Source organism: Apteryx mantelli, chromosome 2, assembly GCF_036417845.1.
Source record: "Apteryx mantelli isolate bAptMan1 chromosome 2, bAptMan1.hap1, whole genome shotgun sequence".
In the NCBI taxonomy this organism is placed as follows: domain Eukaryota; kingdom Metazoa; phylum Chordata; class Aves; order Apterygiformes; family Apterygidae; genus Apteryx; species Apteryx mantelli.
Window position 1 is genome coordinate 98,586,994 of NC_089979.1, and position 15,254 is coordinate 98,602,247.

Below are 15,254 nucleotides of genomic sequence, written 5' to 3' on the forward strand. Positions count from 1 at the left end.
GCTATAAGTATTAAGGGTTTTTTTTTCCCCCTGATGATTGCTTTCTAGGGAATACAGATTGGAGTTGGCACAATGATGACTGGTAAAGGCATAGAGCAGGCAAGCTGCAAAGAAAAATGACAAATAATTACAATGATTAATACAGGAAAGTTCAGTGCGAAAATGGGCACCGGCGTATTTGCATGGTGCAGGACAGTGAAAGACAACTGTGATATATAAATAGACAAGGACTATAAATATTGAATTTCGCCTTCTATTTTAAAGTTTAATAGACTCATCTAAATATCAAAACCTGGAGCGTTCTGGGGGCCAGTGCGAGGCTGACATCTGCAGTAGTATCAAGAGTTTAAAAAAAAAAAAGTCTAAACTGTGGCTTGGAAAACTGCAAGGACTTCTCAAGACAGTTCTCTAGCTCTGTCGACTAATTATAATGCTTTATTTACACTGAGCCGCTCTTGAGATAAGTGCAACTGTTTTCCTCCCCAGCACCGGTGAGTTATACTCCGGGGCTTAAATAAACAATCCCCAGTGTAATCAGCATAGGAGGCAGAGGGAGCAGCACAAAACCCTGCATGCAGGCCATTGTGTAAACATTGGGTGCCTTTTCTGCCAAAACAATGCAAAACAAAAGCGTCGAGCCCTTCATCACGCTGCATAGAAGGAAGCTGCTTGTAAATAGCAGCTGAAAGTGCCATTATATCCTGGAAGCGCTGGAGTATCGGAAGAAATAAAGAAGCGTTTCAGGACTGTAACAGAACCCCGATGGCTAAGTTATTAATATTCCCTGAAAGAAGATGATATTAGCTTTTCAGGTGAGAAAAGAATAAACACTTTCTTCCCTCCAAAATCAATACAGAATTCAAATCCTATTATTAACGTCACTTGATTCCTGTTCTTTATACATTTCTGCCGGCTACAGATACTAAGCTGTCAGGATTATTTGCATGTACTGTATCTGATATATTTTATTTGCAAACACTCTAAAGCTCCATAAAACGCTGCTCGCTGTAGTCTAACTCAATCCGAGAACTAGTATTTTCATCTGTAAATTAAAGCAATTACGCAGCAGATATTATATTATGTGTACTGTGGTCTCCAGATAGTCATCAATCACCCTCAATCGAGCTGTCAGTGTGGGCAGATTCGTTTCTGGGAGGCAGTCTTCCAGCTGGGGAGAAGAAGAGAACATCATCATTAATTAGAGTGTGACCCTGGGGCTATTCACATGTCTGAACCCAGGAATCTCTCTGAGCAAGTCTGCACACCGCGGCGCAGCGCTCGGCCGCCCCAGCGCAGCCTGGCCGCGGTGCTCCGCGCTCCCGCGCGCTGTCGCCCCGCTCCCGCGCTGCCCCCCAGCTGGCGGGCTGCAGCGGCCGCGCCGCCCCCGCGCACCTCCGTGGCGCGGGATGCCCCCAGGGGACTGCAGCCTGCTGCGGGTGGTGGTGGGGGGGGGGATGTTATTACCATTACCCGGGGGTCCCGCTGATTTGCTGCCGAGCCCGCTCGGCTCCCGGCCCAGAGCCCGACGGCGGCGCCTCTTTCCCCGGGACCGCGTTCCGAGGCCCCCCCGGGGGGGGCAGCCGTCCGGCCCCGGGCCTCGCCGGGCCAAACCCCAGCGCAGCCGCACCGGCAGCGAGGTCGGGCCCGCCCGCGGCTCCGCACGCTGCCCGGCTCCCTCCGCAACTTTCCCTGCGACCGCCTCGCCCAAACGCAGCCCGGGCTCTGGGGAAAAGGGGGCCGGTTGCCAAAAAAACCCACTGGCGAGGAGACGTTTGCTGTTAGGTGAGAAATGGCACTTGGCACGGTTGAGTTGCAACCCCACCGCCATCGCCGCCCCCCTGCATGTAAGCACTCTCACCACCACCCACCTCCCCCCCCGTCGCCCCCGAGCTGTGCTCACGCCGGAGCACGAGCGGGCTGCATGCGGCCTTCCACCCTGGGAAAGGCTGGCTTTTCCAGCAAAGGTTTGCCATGGGATCAAAGTCGTTTTAACGTGAAAAGTCACGTCCTTCAGTCATTCCCTAGAATGTGCTGGTAGGATTTTTCTACCTGTAATCACACGTCTGGAATAAAAGCTGAAAAGAAAAGCAGGATTGCATGTCACGTGCTTTATTGTCAGCATTAGTGCTGATTTTAACTGTTGATTAAATCTTAAATGAAGACTCAGTCGTGTGTCCCTTCATATGTCTTGTTTGTAATTGAGACTAATTATTACTGCGGGGTGGGAAGAAGCAGCTGCTCATCAATTAATTTCTAATTAAAAGTGTTTACCAGCCCTTCAGTGACGAAGGAGGTTGAGGGGGGAAATCTTAGCTGATACAACATTGATTTTTCTGCTTAAAACCATTCATTTCCTTCCCCACAGAAATGTATTGAAATGTTGCAAACAGGCGTAGCCGGCGTCGGAGAGCTTTAAACTTTCGCTCCTGTTAGAGAGAGATGCTGTAGACTCTGTTTTCCACACCAACGCAAAGGCTCCCGAAAACGCATGTTAAACTTACAGGCAGGTTAATTGAATAGGTTTTACGTGACGTCAGAGGCTCGACTCTTTTAAAACAACGTGCTGCTGACTTGATGTACTTGAACTACTTTTCTTCCCCCCCCCTCTTGTTCCCCCCTTTCTTTTTCCGTGGGTGCAAAATATGTATTTCTGCCATCACATTTGACAGTCTCAGAGCCCACACGTAACAATTATTTCTGTTTCGTAGCTGTAGAGGGGAACGTGCTAAAATCACTATATATTTTTTTTCTTTGGTTAAAAAAAAAGAAAAGTTTAGGATTTCATGTAATTAAATTAAATGTGGTCTTCTGCTTCGTCCTATAAGCATCTAGGGACCTGTGGTTACCAATCAATTGGTACAACAGAGCAGAGCAAGGCTGCAATAGCGTGCAGATCAGACGTCTCGCCTTGTTTCTAGATAACTGGGAGCCTCTGTACCATGTCATATCCTCAGTTTGGCTACCCTTACTCCTCTGCACCCCAGGTAAGACTTTGTCTACAAACATTAATTGATTGAATTTCAGTCATTATTGATTACTTCCGTTCAGCGCTAAAAGCTGCAGCGATCCTTTCTAGCATGTGAAAGCGTGAAATCGGTTACTCACTCAGCATGTTTGCAAGATGCTTAAGTTATATCTCGTGCACATATTTTTAAATGGGAGGAACACTCGGGATTTAGGGTGTTTTGGGTGATAATGATGGGTGGGGGAGGATGACAGAGACGAGGGAGGTGAGAAGGGGAGTAAGGCATCCCCCAGCCCCCACCCCCTCTCTCCCCCCGAGCAGTCTTTTCTCTTTTCCGATTAAATTTACTGTTTACCCAATTAAACAGAAAAGTACTAAGTTCTTAACTGTAGAAACACAATGGGATGTATTTAAAAAGCAGGTTAATAACGGATGCATGTATGGCTGTTACAAGCCTGCCGTCAAAATAAATACGCATGAGTGATTTAGAAAAAAAAAAAAAAAGGTTTAAAAACGCAGATGGAAAGCATTGTGCTGCAAGAGGAGAAAAACAATGTCAATCCAGTCCCGTCAGAACACACCTGAAAAGTTAGTTTTTAAAAGCAAGGGGCTGGAGCGACCGATGTGACAAAATCCTTGCACCTCTGCGTTTCTCGGGCACATTTCCACCCCGACCGAAGCAAAAGACGGAAGGGGGGCCGGGTGGGGGGCAAAGCTCAGCCCTGGAAACCTGGCCACGGTGCAGGAAGCCCCCCTGAGTGCCCTGTGTCTCCCCTCAGTTCCTGATGACCACCAACTCCCTGACGACGTGCTGCGAGTCGGGCGGACGGCCGCTGGCCGACTCGGGGGCCGCCGCTCCGGCGCAGACCCCCGTCTATTGCCCGGTGTACGAAAGCCGGCTGCTGGCCACCGCCCGCCACGAGCTCAACTCGGCCGCCGCCCTGGGCGTCTACGGGAACCCCTACACCGGCACCCAGGGCTACGGCAACTACGTCACCTACGGCACCGAAGCCTCTGCCTTCTACTCTTTGGTAAGAAACCTCGAAATCCGTGCGGTTAGCGGGAAGGGGAGCTGCTGGCCAGGCGGGCAGTTCTGTGCGGCTCGCCTTGGTTTCCAAACGCCCGCGCTCCCGCACGGCAGCCTCTTTCCGGCCACCGGCGCCGAAGGGCAGCGCGCTGAACTCCATGGCTATTAAATATTGAAGTCTGTTATCATTCTCATGATAACGCAATTAAAAGTCGCGCCTGCCGGTGTGACGACCCAGCGCGAAGAACTGAGCTGGGCGGATGGCTCGCAGCGGCACATCCCCGGGCTCGCAATAATCGATGCACTCTTCCCGATGAGCTTTCTTTTTTTTCCTCTCTTTTTTCTTTTTTTTGGGGGGAGGGGGGCATCATTACAGTGCGAGTTAATGAACCTATTGATCTCGCCGGCTGCAGAGAGGCTGGAGCGAGGCATCACATCCAACTCCCTTTCTCCTCCTGGCAGCCCGCTCGGCTCTGAGCGCTGCGGAGCGGGGCCGCCTCGACCCCCCCTCCACCCCTTCGCCCGGCCGCGGCGGTCTGACCTCACGGCGGCGGGCGGTGACGCAGCCGGCGGGGCGGTGGCGTCACGCGGCGGGGCGCGGAGCGGCGCGGGCCCCTCGGCTCAGGGCGCGGCGGGTCTCTCTTGCAGAACAGCTTCGAGGCCAAGGAGGGGAGCGGGTCTGCGCATGCGGGCATCGCCCCGGCCGCTGCCTACTACCCTTACGATCACACCCTCAGCCAGTACCAGTATGACAGGTAAGGCGCGCAGATCTGCGCCCAGGCGCAAGGCTCTTCTTTGCTCGCCCTCCACCGTGAGCAGCGAGAGGGGCTCTGCGCACCCCGAGGCGTGGTCGGAGCGGCCGAGGCCCACCGGGGGGGGGGGGGGAGGCGGGGAATTAACTGGGATTACTGGGAAAATTAACGGGGAAAGGCCTTGGCCCTTTGAACGGCGCGGGGAGGCTGTGTCCCTGTCGACGTGTGCTTTAATTAGCTTTTCCCGCATGGAGTCGGGCTTGTATCTTTGGTATGTTTATTAGTTTTAAAGCAGCACAGAGCCACTTACACCATTTCCCCCTCTGAGGCCCATTGGGCGCCAGTGACCTTTCCTGGAGGATGTGCATTAAATATTCAGGTGCAGCCCAGCGTCATCTGCGTTACAATTTCAGGAACAAAAGGGTAGGAGAGTTTACTAAGCAAAGGAGTGAGAGGAAATGTATTTCTATTACTTGGGATTTTCCTGCTCTCCAAAACGTTGGAACAGAGTTTGTCGTGAATAAAGGCAGGCGTTTTCTTCCCTTTTTTTCGACACGAATGCTAGTGCACAGTGGGAATTTGCATTGCCCAGTGCTGCTCCTTGCTAAGCAAGCCGTCCGTCCTTGCTTCCTCCCTGGCCTGGGCTCTGGAGCCAGGTCGGCCCTGAAAGCCGAGCTGTCCTTGCCCATCTCCCTGCCTCTCTGGTCCAGTCCCTGATGCCTGGACCCGGGAAGCCCTCGGCACCGCGGGGGGGGGGGGGGGGGGGTGCCCTTGGGTCCGTGGGGGGCAAGGTGGCTGTGTCACACGGCGGGTGCTCTCGGTGCCCGCAGGTACAGCACGATGGACGGCGGGACGCGGCGGAAAAACGCCACCCGGGAGACCACCAGCACCCTCAAGGCCTGGCTGCAGGAGCACCGCAAGAACCCCTACCCCACCAAGGGTGAGAAGATCATGCTGGCCATCATCACCAAGATGACCCTCACCCAGGTCTCCACCTGGTTCGCCAACGCCCGCCGGCGCCTCAAAAAGGAGAACAAGATGACCTGGCCCCCGCGGAACAAGTGCTCGGACGAGAAGCGGCCCTACGAGGAGGAGGAGGAGGAGGAGGGCTCTCAGGAAGACGCGCTAAAGAGCGAGAAAGCCGAGGGTACCCTGCTAAACCCAGGCACCTAGCGAGGGGGCGGCGGGGCTGGGCCAGCCAGCCGGCCCTTGGGGCGGGCCGGGCCGGGGGCCGCCGCGGGGCAGCGCAGCGCCGACAGTGACCGCGTGTCTTGTTTTTGCTGTCCCTCTCCCCCGCAGAGCCCACGGGCAAGGAGGAGAAGGAGCTGGAGCTCAGCGACCTGGAGGAGCTGGAGGCGCTGGAGTCGGAGAGCTCCGAGTGCGAGCTGAAGGCGCCCTTCGCGCCGCAGCCCCCGGGCGGGGGCGGCCAGCAGCTGCAGGCCGCCCCCGCCGGCGGCCCCGCGCCCCGCCGGGAGCTGCCTGTGAAGGCGCCGCTGCCGCCCGCCGCCCTGGAGCCGGACGGCGAGCAGGCCAAGAGCTGCCTCAAGGCGGCGGAGGGCTGCGAGCCGGAGCTGCTGGGCGCCCGGCCACGCGCCTGCGAGGCCAAGATGTGCTTCCAGCCGGGGCAGCAGCTGCTGGAGGCCAAGCCGCGGATCTGGTCCCTGGCGCACACCGCCACCTCCCTCAACCAAGCCGAGTACCCCTCCTGCATGCTCAAGCGCCAAGGGGCAGCCACCGCCGTCGCCGTCTCCGCCCCGCTCGGTGTCATCGACCGGCACCAGGACTCGCCGGTCACCAGCCTCAGGAACTGGGTGGACGGGGTGTTTCACGACCCCCTCTTCAGGCACAGTACTTTGAACCAAGCCTTGGGCAACACCACGGTTTCCTGGGGCACCACCAAAGGGGCCATCCTGGAAACGGGAGCCTTGGGACACTCGGTGGGCAACGGCGCCAACGTGCTCAAGGGACAACTCTCAAACTTAGCCCACCAGGACTCAAACAAAGAATTTATTGCATTTCCCAAATCAGGAAGCAAAATGTTTTGTTCCTAACAGCCCACCGAAGGCGAAAGGACTTTCTAACACTTGAAGAGTCAGCTACACTGAAAAGAGACTGGCGAGAGTTTAAATTTAAATATAAAACTTTTTTTAAGCAACACAAACAAGGATTTAAAATTCAGTTTGCTCGGTTCAACGGACAGACTTTACTCATTGCTGTTCTGAAGAATTTCTCCTGGCTGCGACTTTAAGGGATCAATGTCGTGAGAGTTATTTAATTCCATGTCCAAAAGCACGTACTATAGTGTAGACCTACTTAAAAAGTTTACATCCGAAAGTTTACAAACGAGAAATTTTAATTCAGATTTAATTTAAGGCATGCCAACATTAGTTATAAAGACTTTTGGAGAGTTTTTCCTTATAATTTCCTTGTTAGCATATAATTCACAAACAGCACTTCTACTAAGTTTAAACCTACTGCACAAGTTTATCTTGACAAAGATATGTTAAAAGGTATGTTCACTCCAATAAATTGTCTGTTTCAGAGGTAACACCGGTGATGGCGTTTTGCATTGTGCAATAAGAGTATTTTAAGATTTTAAAATTCCCAAGCGGAGCTGTCCCGGTCACTCAAAAGGACTGTCAACAGGCTGCGGTGAGCGGGGAGAGCGCGCTACCCGCCGCCGGTGGATCGCTCTTGCCAGCAGGCACAGCTGCAGGAGGATACCCGCGTTGTTCTCCGCGCTTTCTGGTCTCTTTGTGCGCCCGAGAGAGGCCGCGGCGGGGAGGCACCGGTGCGCCCGCGCCTCCGCGCCTGCCCCGCGCCGCCCCGCCGGGGAAACGCAGGGCGGCTTTTCACTGCCTTTGTGGAGTTTGACAGTTGTCACCTATGGAAAAGGGGGCGGAGGAGGGGAGAAAAACAGCAATAGCTGGAGCCTCAGGATCCTCTTGTAAAATAGCGGCGGAGGGCTGGAGGCGCGCAGGCAGGCGGGCATGCCAATGGGGCAAGGGGTTAAGAAGCGACTGGGCTTGCAATGTGTCCCCGGGGAGAGCGGAGGGCTGGCGAAGCGGGGGCGCCCGAGCCCCAGCGGCAGCAAAGGCCCCGGGGAGCCGCCGCCGGCGGGCGGCTGGGGGCTGCCCCCAAAGAGCCGGGCGGTGCCGCGGCGGCTCCCCGTCGGTGTGCCGAGCAATTGGTTCACATGGAAAATTTGATCTTTTAAACAACCGTTTTAGCTTCCAGCTCCTCTGCCAGTATGGAGAATCGCTGATCCTCCATGAATATTTCAGCACTTCAGGACAGATGCTTTACCGTTTTGACATTAAATAGAGTGCAGCCAAGAAAGAGAGAGAGAGAGAGCGCTCTCGCCGTGTGATTCAGGAGCACTCGCAGCCAATTTACCATTTAGATAACAAGCGTTTAAAAGATTTTCCTTACTTCCCCGGAACGGGAACAAACTTTCCTGTTCTCTGGACCAGGAAAGAGGGAGAACTGCTGAAAGAGAAGCTGCGAGGCAATAGCACAGACCTCTGCCGGCCTAAACCCCGGCGCTGCAGCGACTGACGCTGCTGGGACAAAGCTGCCACAGTACAAGAGTCTTTCTTTCCTCCTCGCCTACCCCGTCCCTCCAGCTCCCCGTCAGCCCCTCCATAAATAAATAAATAAGAATACACCCGCGGGTGATATATATATATATTTAAAGGCAACGACAAGCGCAACCGAGAGAGCGCTCAACTCAAATATAACATAGTCCAGCCCGCAAAGTTTCTAGCGAGACCTGTTAGTGCAAGGACCACATACAGGAATCCAGGTGCGGAGATCAGATCAAGCCCTTCCCCTCTCCGCGAGCAGCCGTAATTGGATTGTATCCAGTCATATTCCCTGTCATTGTATTGACTTTCGCTCTCTTGGATGATATTATCGAGATCACTGAACCCCTCTGCTGATCTGGCTGTCAAAAGGCTCAGACAGGAGCCCCCGGCCTGGAAAACGTGCATCAGCCAAGATAATTTGAAGTGAAATTTTCATTTTGACAGTAAACCCCTCAATTTCTAAAGGCTCTGCACCCGGAGAGCTCGGTGGCAGGGGGAGGCTTTACAGAAAGCCACGTCTTAAACTGAAAAGGGCAAAAGAACTCGAATTAGTTGTAATAGATAAAAGGGCAAAAATAAAGAGTCAAGGGTACTTGACAGTAATAGCGAAAGTGGAGTCTCCAGGGAGCTGCGATCTCAGCTAAAGGCTGGGCGGGCAGGAATTTTAATGCAGCTGGGGCGGCCGGCGAGCTTTGCCTCTGAAATCCTTTAAACAAAGCAAATTATTTTCAGCCAAACTAAGGAGGTGGGGAGGAAAGAGGGGAGGAAGAAGGAAAGGAGGAAAGACGAGGGTTTAGGCTACCCTCAAACCATTGACGGAGGCAAGAGAGACGGGGGTGGGAGGGGAAACAGCTGCCTGCTGTGGTAGCAGTTTTAGAGCAAAGAAATTTAGGGACGTCTGTCTGTGTGCAGTGTGTGCAAGTACAGGACGGGTTTACATCAGGTTTTCCAGAGAGTTTCAACTTCCATGTAATCGAGGCTCAGTGCGGTGGGAGGGGACTTCATTTTTGCCCCCAACACAGTAATAGCTAAATGTGTGTGTGTGTGCATGTGGGGGAGAATGGGGAGACAAATCCAGCAGGAAGAGAGGCGCTGAGCAGCGAGCAGGGCTCCTAAAGCGGCGCTCTCGCACCCAGGGCTGGCGGGGATGGACCCGCCACACAAATAAGGATCGCCCTCCCTGGGTGTAAGGAGAGGTCTGCCTCGCCGAGGAGTCAAAAAACCTAAAGTGCCCTGACCTCAGAGGAGTACTGAGCCCCTTCAGGCCGTCCGAGGGCAGGCATTTTACAGATAATGCCACCCGCAGTTATAAATCACTGCTCACTGGCACTGGCTTTCACGGTGATTTGGGATGAAATCCCTCCTTCTCCCTCCCGCCCCGAACTTAAAATTAAGGTAATAAAACTGTGGGTAAAACCCAGGCACACTGAAATATCATAAGACCTAACAAAATAGGATCAAATCTTTATCTCTTTATTTTATATCATTATAAAACAAGTTTTAGTAAGTTTGTATCTTAAGTCCCAGTGGACTACAGGACTAACTGTATATTAAATCTTCTGGATACGTGTGTGTGCGCGCGTGTGTGTGTGCACTCACGGACACCAAAACATCTATACGGAGATGAGGTTGTATAAATTATGGGGGAGGGAAGATAGTTTCTTGCTTTGGTACAAGAACCTCGCCTATAGATCAGCAGTCAAATACAGTGATCTTTCAAAAGGGTTTTTTAAAAGTATGAACAAAAGAGTGAGAGAAATTAATTTTGCCATTTGATTCAATAGCACAAGTCAAAGATCAGGTTCGGCAGCTTTGGAGGAGGCTACGGGGCTGAAAGGGAGAGCCACACAGCTTGCATGGTTGTGCAAAACAGAAATATAAAGGGAGAATGAGAAAGAAAGAGAGGAGAAAGAAAAAAAATCATAGAGAAACGGCTTGAAACTGAGAGACTCTGAATCATTCAGCCATGGCAAATTCAAACACACAAAGGAGTGGATGCTAAATTAACAGTGCTTTTTACATAGAGCCCAAATAAAACTGTAATCAGCGACGCGTTACTTTTCATTAAGCGAGTTTGACAGCAGCATATTCAGTCTCGACAAGGGAACAGGAGCGAAGAAATATACGGCTCTCCCAGCCCGCGTCATAAGATAATTCCTTAAGCTCCATTAACAACTCTTAGCCGCAGGAAACGGGCTCCCTGAAAACATCTCAAAAATCTAAAAGCTTTATCGACCTCTCAAACCTCTGCTGATGGTTCTATTTTTTTAAAAAAAACTTAGAGGCGAGACGTCCAGCAAGGTAATAGACTTTGACACAACACTTTCTTAACTAGAGAGAGAGAGGCTGGGAAAACGAGACTTTAAATGATATTTAAAAGGCAGCCAATTAAGATTTAAAATGATTGTCTCCTGAGATTATGCATGCGATTTATGCCATCTACTTTTTTTCCCCCCAGGCATGCATGCAAAATTGCAATGGGGCATATTGTCTGTTCCTTAAATAATAATTAATAATAATAATAATAATAAAGAAACAGTAGCAATTAACAATCTGTAACTCTTTCACAGTTGTAAAGGTTAATTTAGGAAAGGGTTGGTGTTTAGGTAACCTGATTAAAGGGCACCTTGCATCAGTTAGTTTGTTTATAGGTACCTAATTAACAGACAGATAAACTGATATGCCCGTTTTCTATTAACGTTTAGGAGCACATTTCTTTTTATCCTGAGCTGATACCTGATATTAAAGACGTTTAATAAATTCATAGTCACAGAACCCAGTGTAACAGCTCCTCCCCATCAGCCACACAGAGAGAGGTAGGGGTCCAAGAAGATTTTGTCTTGGCAGGAATTTGAACATTAAGGATTTTAAAGATATACAGGTTCAGAAGGAGGCTCTGACTTACTAGAGTCTTTTTGATATATGTTTACCTTTTCCATTTAGATCTGACCTTCAAATAATACAAACGTTTGTGCGTGAGAAAGTGTATTCAGTCAAATGCCAAGAAAAGAGTTTTGTCACGCTCATATTGCACCATTCAATACAGAAATTCTGGAAAATACAGGAAAGGATTATAATTGCTTGATTCTCTGGAGGACTGGGAAGTGTTCCAACAAGTGTGACATACAGATGAATGGGGAGAAAACAAATCATTCAAACACTGTGTGTAGGCCAAAGGGTTTAGGTTCTCCCTTCAATGAAGTTAGTTACTGGCTATATGTGATGGAAGCAAGTCCCATGGCACTTGTGTTGTTTGGGTTTTTTTGTGTGTGTGCATATGGATGTGTGTGTGTGTGTGTGTGTGGTCCTTGATCTTTTAACGAACAGCTCTAACTTTGTACATATAAAACTGAAGAACTGAGAGATGTTAACGGTCAAATGATACACTTTTATTTGTCTGATAAAAAGTGTAACACTTGTGCTACAGGAAGGTATCTCTATTCCTCTTGGGATTCAGCAACTACAATTCCACCCACTGCTATTCTTCCTCTTAAAGAGGAAGCCATTTTTTATAAAATAGCTAATGGTCAAAACACAGATCCTGGAAGTGTGACATCTGGCATCAATTGCCTCTTTGTCTGAGGATGTTTTAACCCACATTTACCTTCAAAGAGGCTGCGAGGTGCTTAGAACTTGTGGGAGGAGTTCCCTCCACACTCCTCATGAAATTGCATCACTGTGCAGAAAATAATTCCAGATTTATGGGCCCCCCAAAAGGCGCAAAGAAAGGTAGACCCCCTCCACAGGCTGGTGGGGAAGAATATCACTTTGAGGGCCACAGACTCTATGTCCTGCTCTATGGACTATGTCTATATTTAGGTTAAATGGTAACTTGATTCCTTGCATCAGTGGCTTTATTGACTGCAATAGTTCAATAGATTAGAAATTCACTGGGATTACTTGAGTGATTAGGAGCAGCAGCATCTCAAGCACATAGCTCAAGTACATACAAAATGTCAACTAGCTACATTGTAATTTGTCTATGTAGTAGCAGCAGAATTCAGTGCTGCCATTTAAATTACAATGTGTTGGTTTTAAAGCTGCAAAGCAGTTTTCATATACACACCAACTACACAGATCCAGGGGCAGTTTAATGCAGAGGAAGGCGGTCTTCCTGACCCAACGTCTTCATTTGGCTGGGAACCCATTTGGCTGAAACATGTCTTAACACATTTCACAAATCCTGAAGAACAAGGCGAAGAGGATACCCCTGGGAGCAGGTCAAAAGCAAAAGATGATAATGCTCCCCAGTGTCCCCCCACCCCACTGAGAAATGGGGCTGAATAAGGAAGAAAAGGTGCCCCACTGCCACCTAGGCAGAGTGCATACATATCAGGAAGCCCTGCTGGTATCCTTTTTTTCCACAGTTGGGAACCCAGTCTGGGCATGAGAACTTCAACTGACCTACTTACAAAGCCTGAGAGCTATTTTTTTGTCCATCCCAGTTTAAGGAGAACATGAAAATGAAAGAAATAACTTGAAAGAAAATATTCTCTTCACAGTCTCCTTTTTCCTGCCCTAAATACTTGAAAACTTACTTTTCTTACTGATTTGTCTAGACAAAAATGAGGGCACAAAAATCTTTTTGTTCTCAGTTTTACCTTTATTCCTTTCTCCAAATCAGCATGCCATTATTTAAATTTTTGAAATGGATGTATTTCAGTTGTAGTTGATGAGTATTTTGCCACTGTTTTCCATGGGATCATAATTAATTTCAGTTCTGGGCTCCCCAGTACAAGAGGGATTTGGCACTACTGGAGCAAGTCGAGCGAAGGGCTACAAAGATGATGAAGGGACTGGAGCATCTCTCTTATGAGGAAAGGCTGAGAGAGCTGGGCCTGTTTAGCCTAGAGAAGAAAAGGCTGAGAGGGGATCTTATCAATGTGTATAAATATCTGAAGGGAGGGTGTCAAGAGGATGGAACCAAACTCTTTTCAGTAGTGCCCATAGACAGGACGCGAGGCAACGGGCACAAACTGAAACACAGACAATTCCATCTGAACATGAGAAAAAACTTCTTCACTGTGAGGGTGACAGAGCACTGGAAGAGGTTGCCCAGAGAGGTTGTGGAGTCTTCTTCTCTGGAGATATTCAAAACGCGCCTGGATGCGATCCTGTACAATGTGCTGCAGGTGACCCTGCTTGAGCAGGGGGGTTGGACTAGATGATCTCCAGAGGTCCCTTCCAACCTCAACCATTCTGTGATTCTGTGATCAAGATATTTTCCAAAGAATATTTCAGAATTTCATTCTGAAATATTTCCAGGGATGATGATGGTGATGAAATGGAACTGAGGAAACACCTCCCTCCAACATTATTTCTTGTTTCTTTTTATGGTGCCTATTGAATGTTAAAAATCAAACAATTCAAAAAAGAATTGTCTTCAAGATCTCATCTAATACTTTCCTCTATGTATTCTATTTTTAAAAACATATTATTTATTAATTCCTGTGAACTTAAATCACTTACTGGAAAATAGAACAGAGCTGTGCTTAAGCATAGCAGTGCTTAGACCTGTCTTTAAGAGTGCAGATGTGCTACATCAAAGGGTGCTGAGTCTTCTAGAACTTTGTTCTTCATCACAGTATCCGCTGATTACTGGGATTCAGGGACTTGTGACCTTCTAATAAATTATTCAGAGTAAGACCCCTTTTCCTCAATTTGAAGGTGCTCAGCTACCTAACAGGTTTCAATATATTAGTATTTTTTGTCAAGAAAATTATTGGAAAGGTAGGCAAGTGTCCCAGGAACACTTCCAGGGCAGGAGAGCTGGAAAAGAACTGAGTAAAGGGAAGACTGGGAATCTTTTGTGAGCAGGAGTCTTCTACCTTCCGGGCAACAGGAAAGATGTCTATGCAGGCCCTTATTTAGAGTATATAAAACACAGCACATTGCTTTCCTTTCTGGACTAGTTCGGTTACAACACCCAAACAAGTGTGTTGTATGTAGCAGTGACGTTGTACAAGCTAGCTCTGGTGACATCAGTGCTTTCTGCCATGTATGCAAATAAAATATTCTAATTTTGAGGCTTCATGTGATTATGTAGCCCCCTTTCTGAAAAATACCATCATCATCTTAGAGACCTTGTGATGCAGATGATTGACAGCATGTTAAACATAGGAGGTAGAAGCTGGGAGCTGTTGCTGCCACTGCAAGTAAAGGTTACAGATGATTTTTTTAGTCCAATATCACAGCTGTGCTCAAGGACAAATAACATTATTTTTTGGAGTCTTATTCATCATAAAGTCACAAGTGAGAGAACTCTGCCTGGTGCATTTTAAGTCCTAAGTTACAGCCTTCACCTAGAAGCAAATGAGGACCTTCTGACCCAGAGGAGCCACCCCATAATCTTACAGGTAAAAACACGAGAGATCTGAACCAGCTGGTACAGTTATGTATTTAGTTTAGGTTTGGCAGCCAGTAGCTGAAATAAATAACAACTAAAAAAAGTAAGATGTGCACACTGTTTTTACCGATGCTGTGTCAGATGGGGAAGTCCCATAATGGCAGAAAGCTCACTGGAGAAAAAGGAGCAGGGGAAGGGTGAATTTTGTGAAAGAAATCCAAGCTCTTTATTAAGGTCATGTGTCTGCCCACTACCACATAACTGACTGATTTCTGCATTCATTTACACAGGATCTGATCTGCTGTAACTCAGATAAAGTTCATTAGAGCTTCTCCACGTTTACAATACCTTATCAGACAGCAGGAAGGGTCCCTGTGGGTGAAGCTGCCTAGAGTAAAACTCCCTGATAACACAATTCCTTCATGTGAACATAGGGTTTGCAACACTCATGAAGTACTTGAAGGAATTCCATACAGTGCAAGTGTTTTAGATGAAGGATTTCAGGCACGTAAATTGTTTGCTTTACTAAAGTAGGCCAGTTCAAGCTACATTGCTTTTGTACTATATTAAAGTAAAT

General features: G+C 49.0%; 1 protein-coding gene across 1 annotated transcript; it reads left to right on the forward strand.

Moving 5' to 3' along the window:
- The first annotated feature begins 2,939 nt into the window (after nt 1–2,939).
- IRX4 (iroquois homeobox 4) lies at nt 2,940–6,865 on the forward strand. Its single transcript, XM_067292424.1, has 5 exons — nt 2,940–2,984; nt 3,745–3,996; nt 4,641–4,747; nt 5,575–5,891; nt 6,044–6,865. The coding sequence occupies exons 1-5, from the start codon at nt 2,940–2,942 to the stop codon at nt 6,793–6,795; spliced, it is 1,473 nt and encodes a 490-aa protein (XP_067148525.1). The 3' UTR covers nt 6,796–6,865.
- Nucleotides 6,866–15,254: the final 8,389 nt, after the last annotated feature.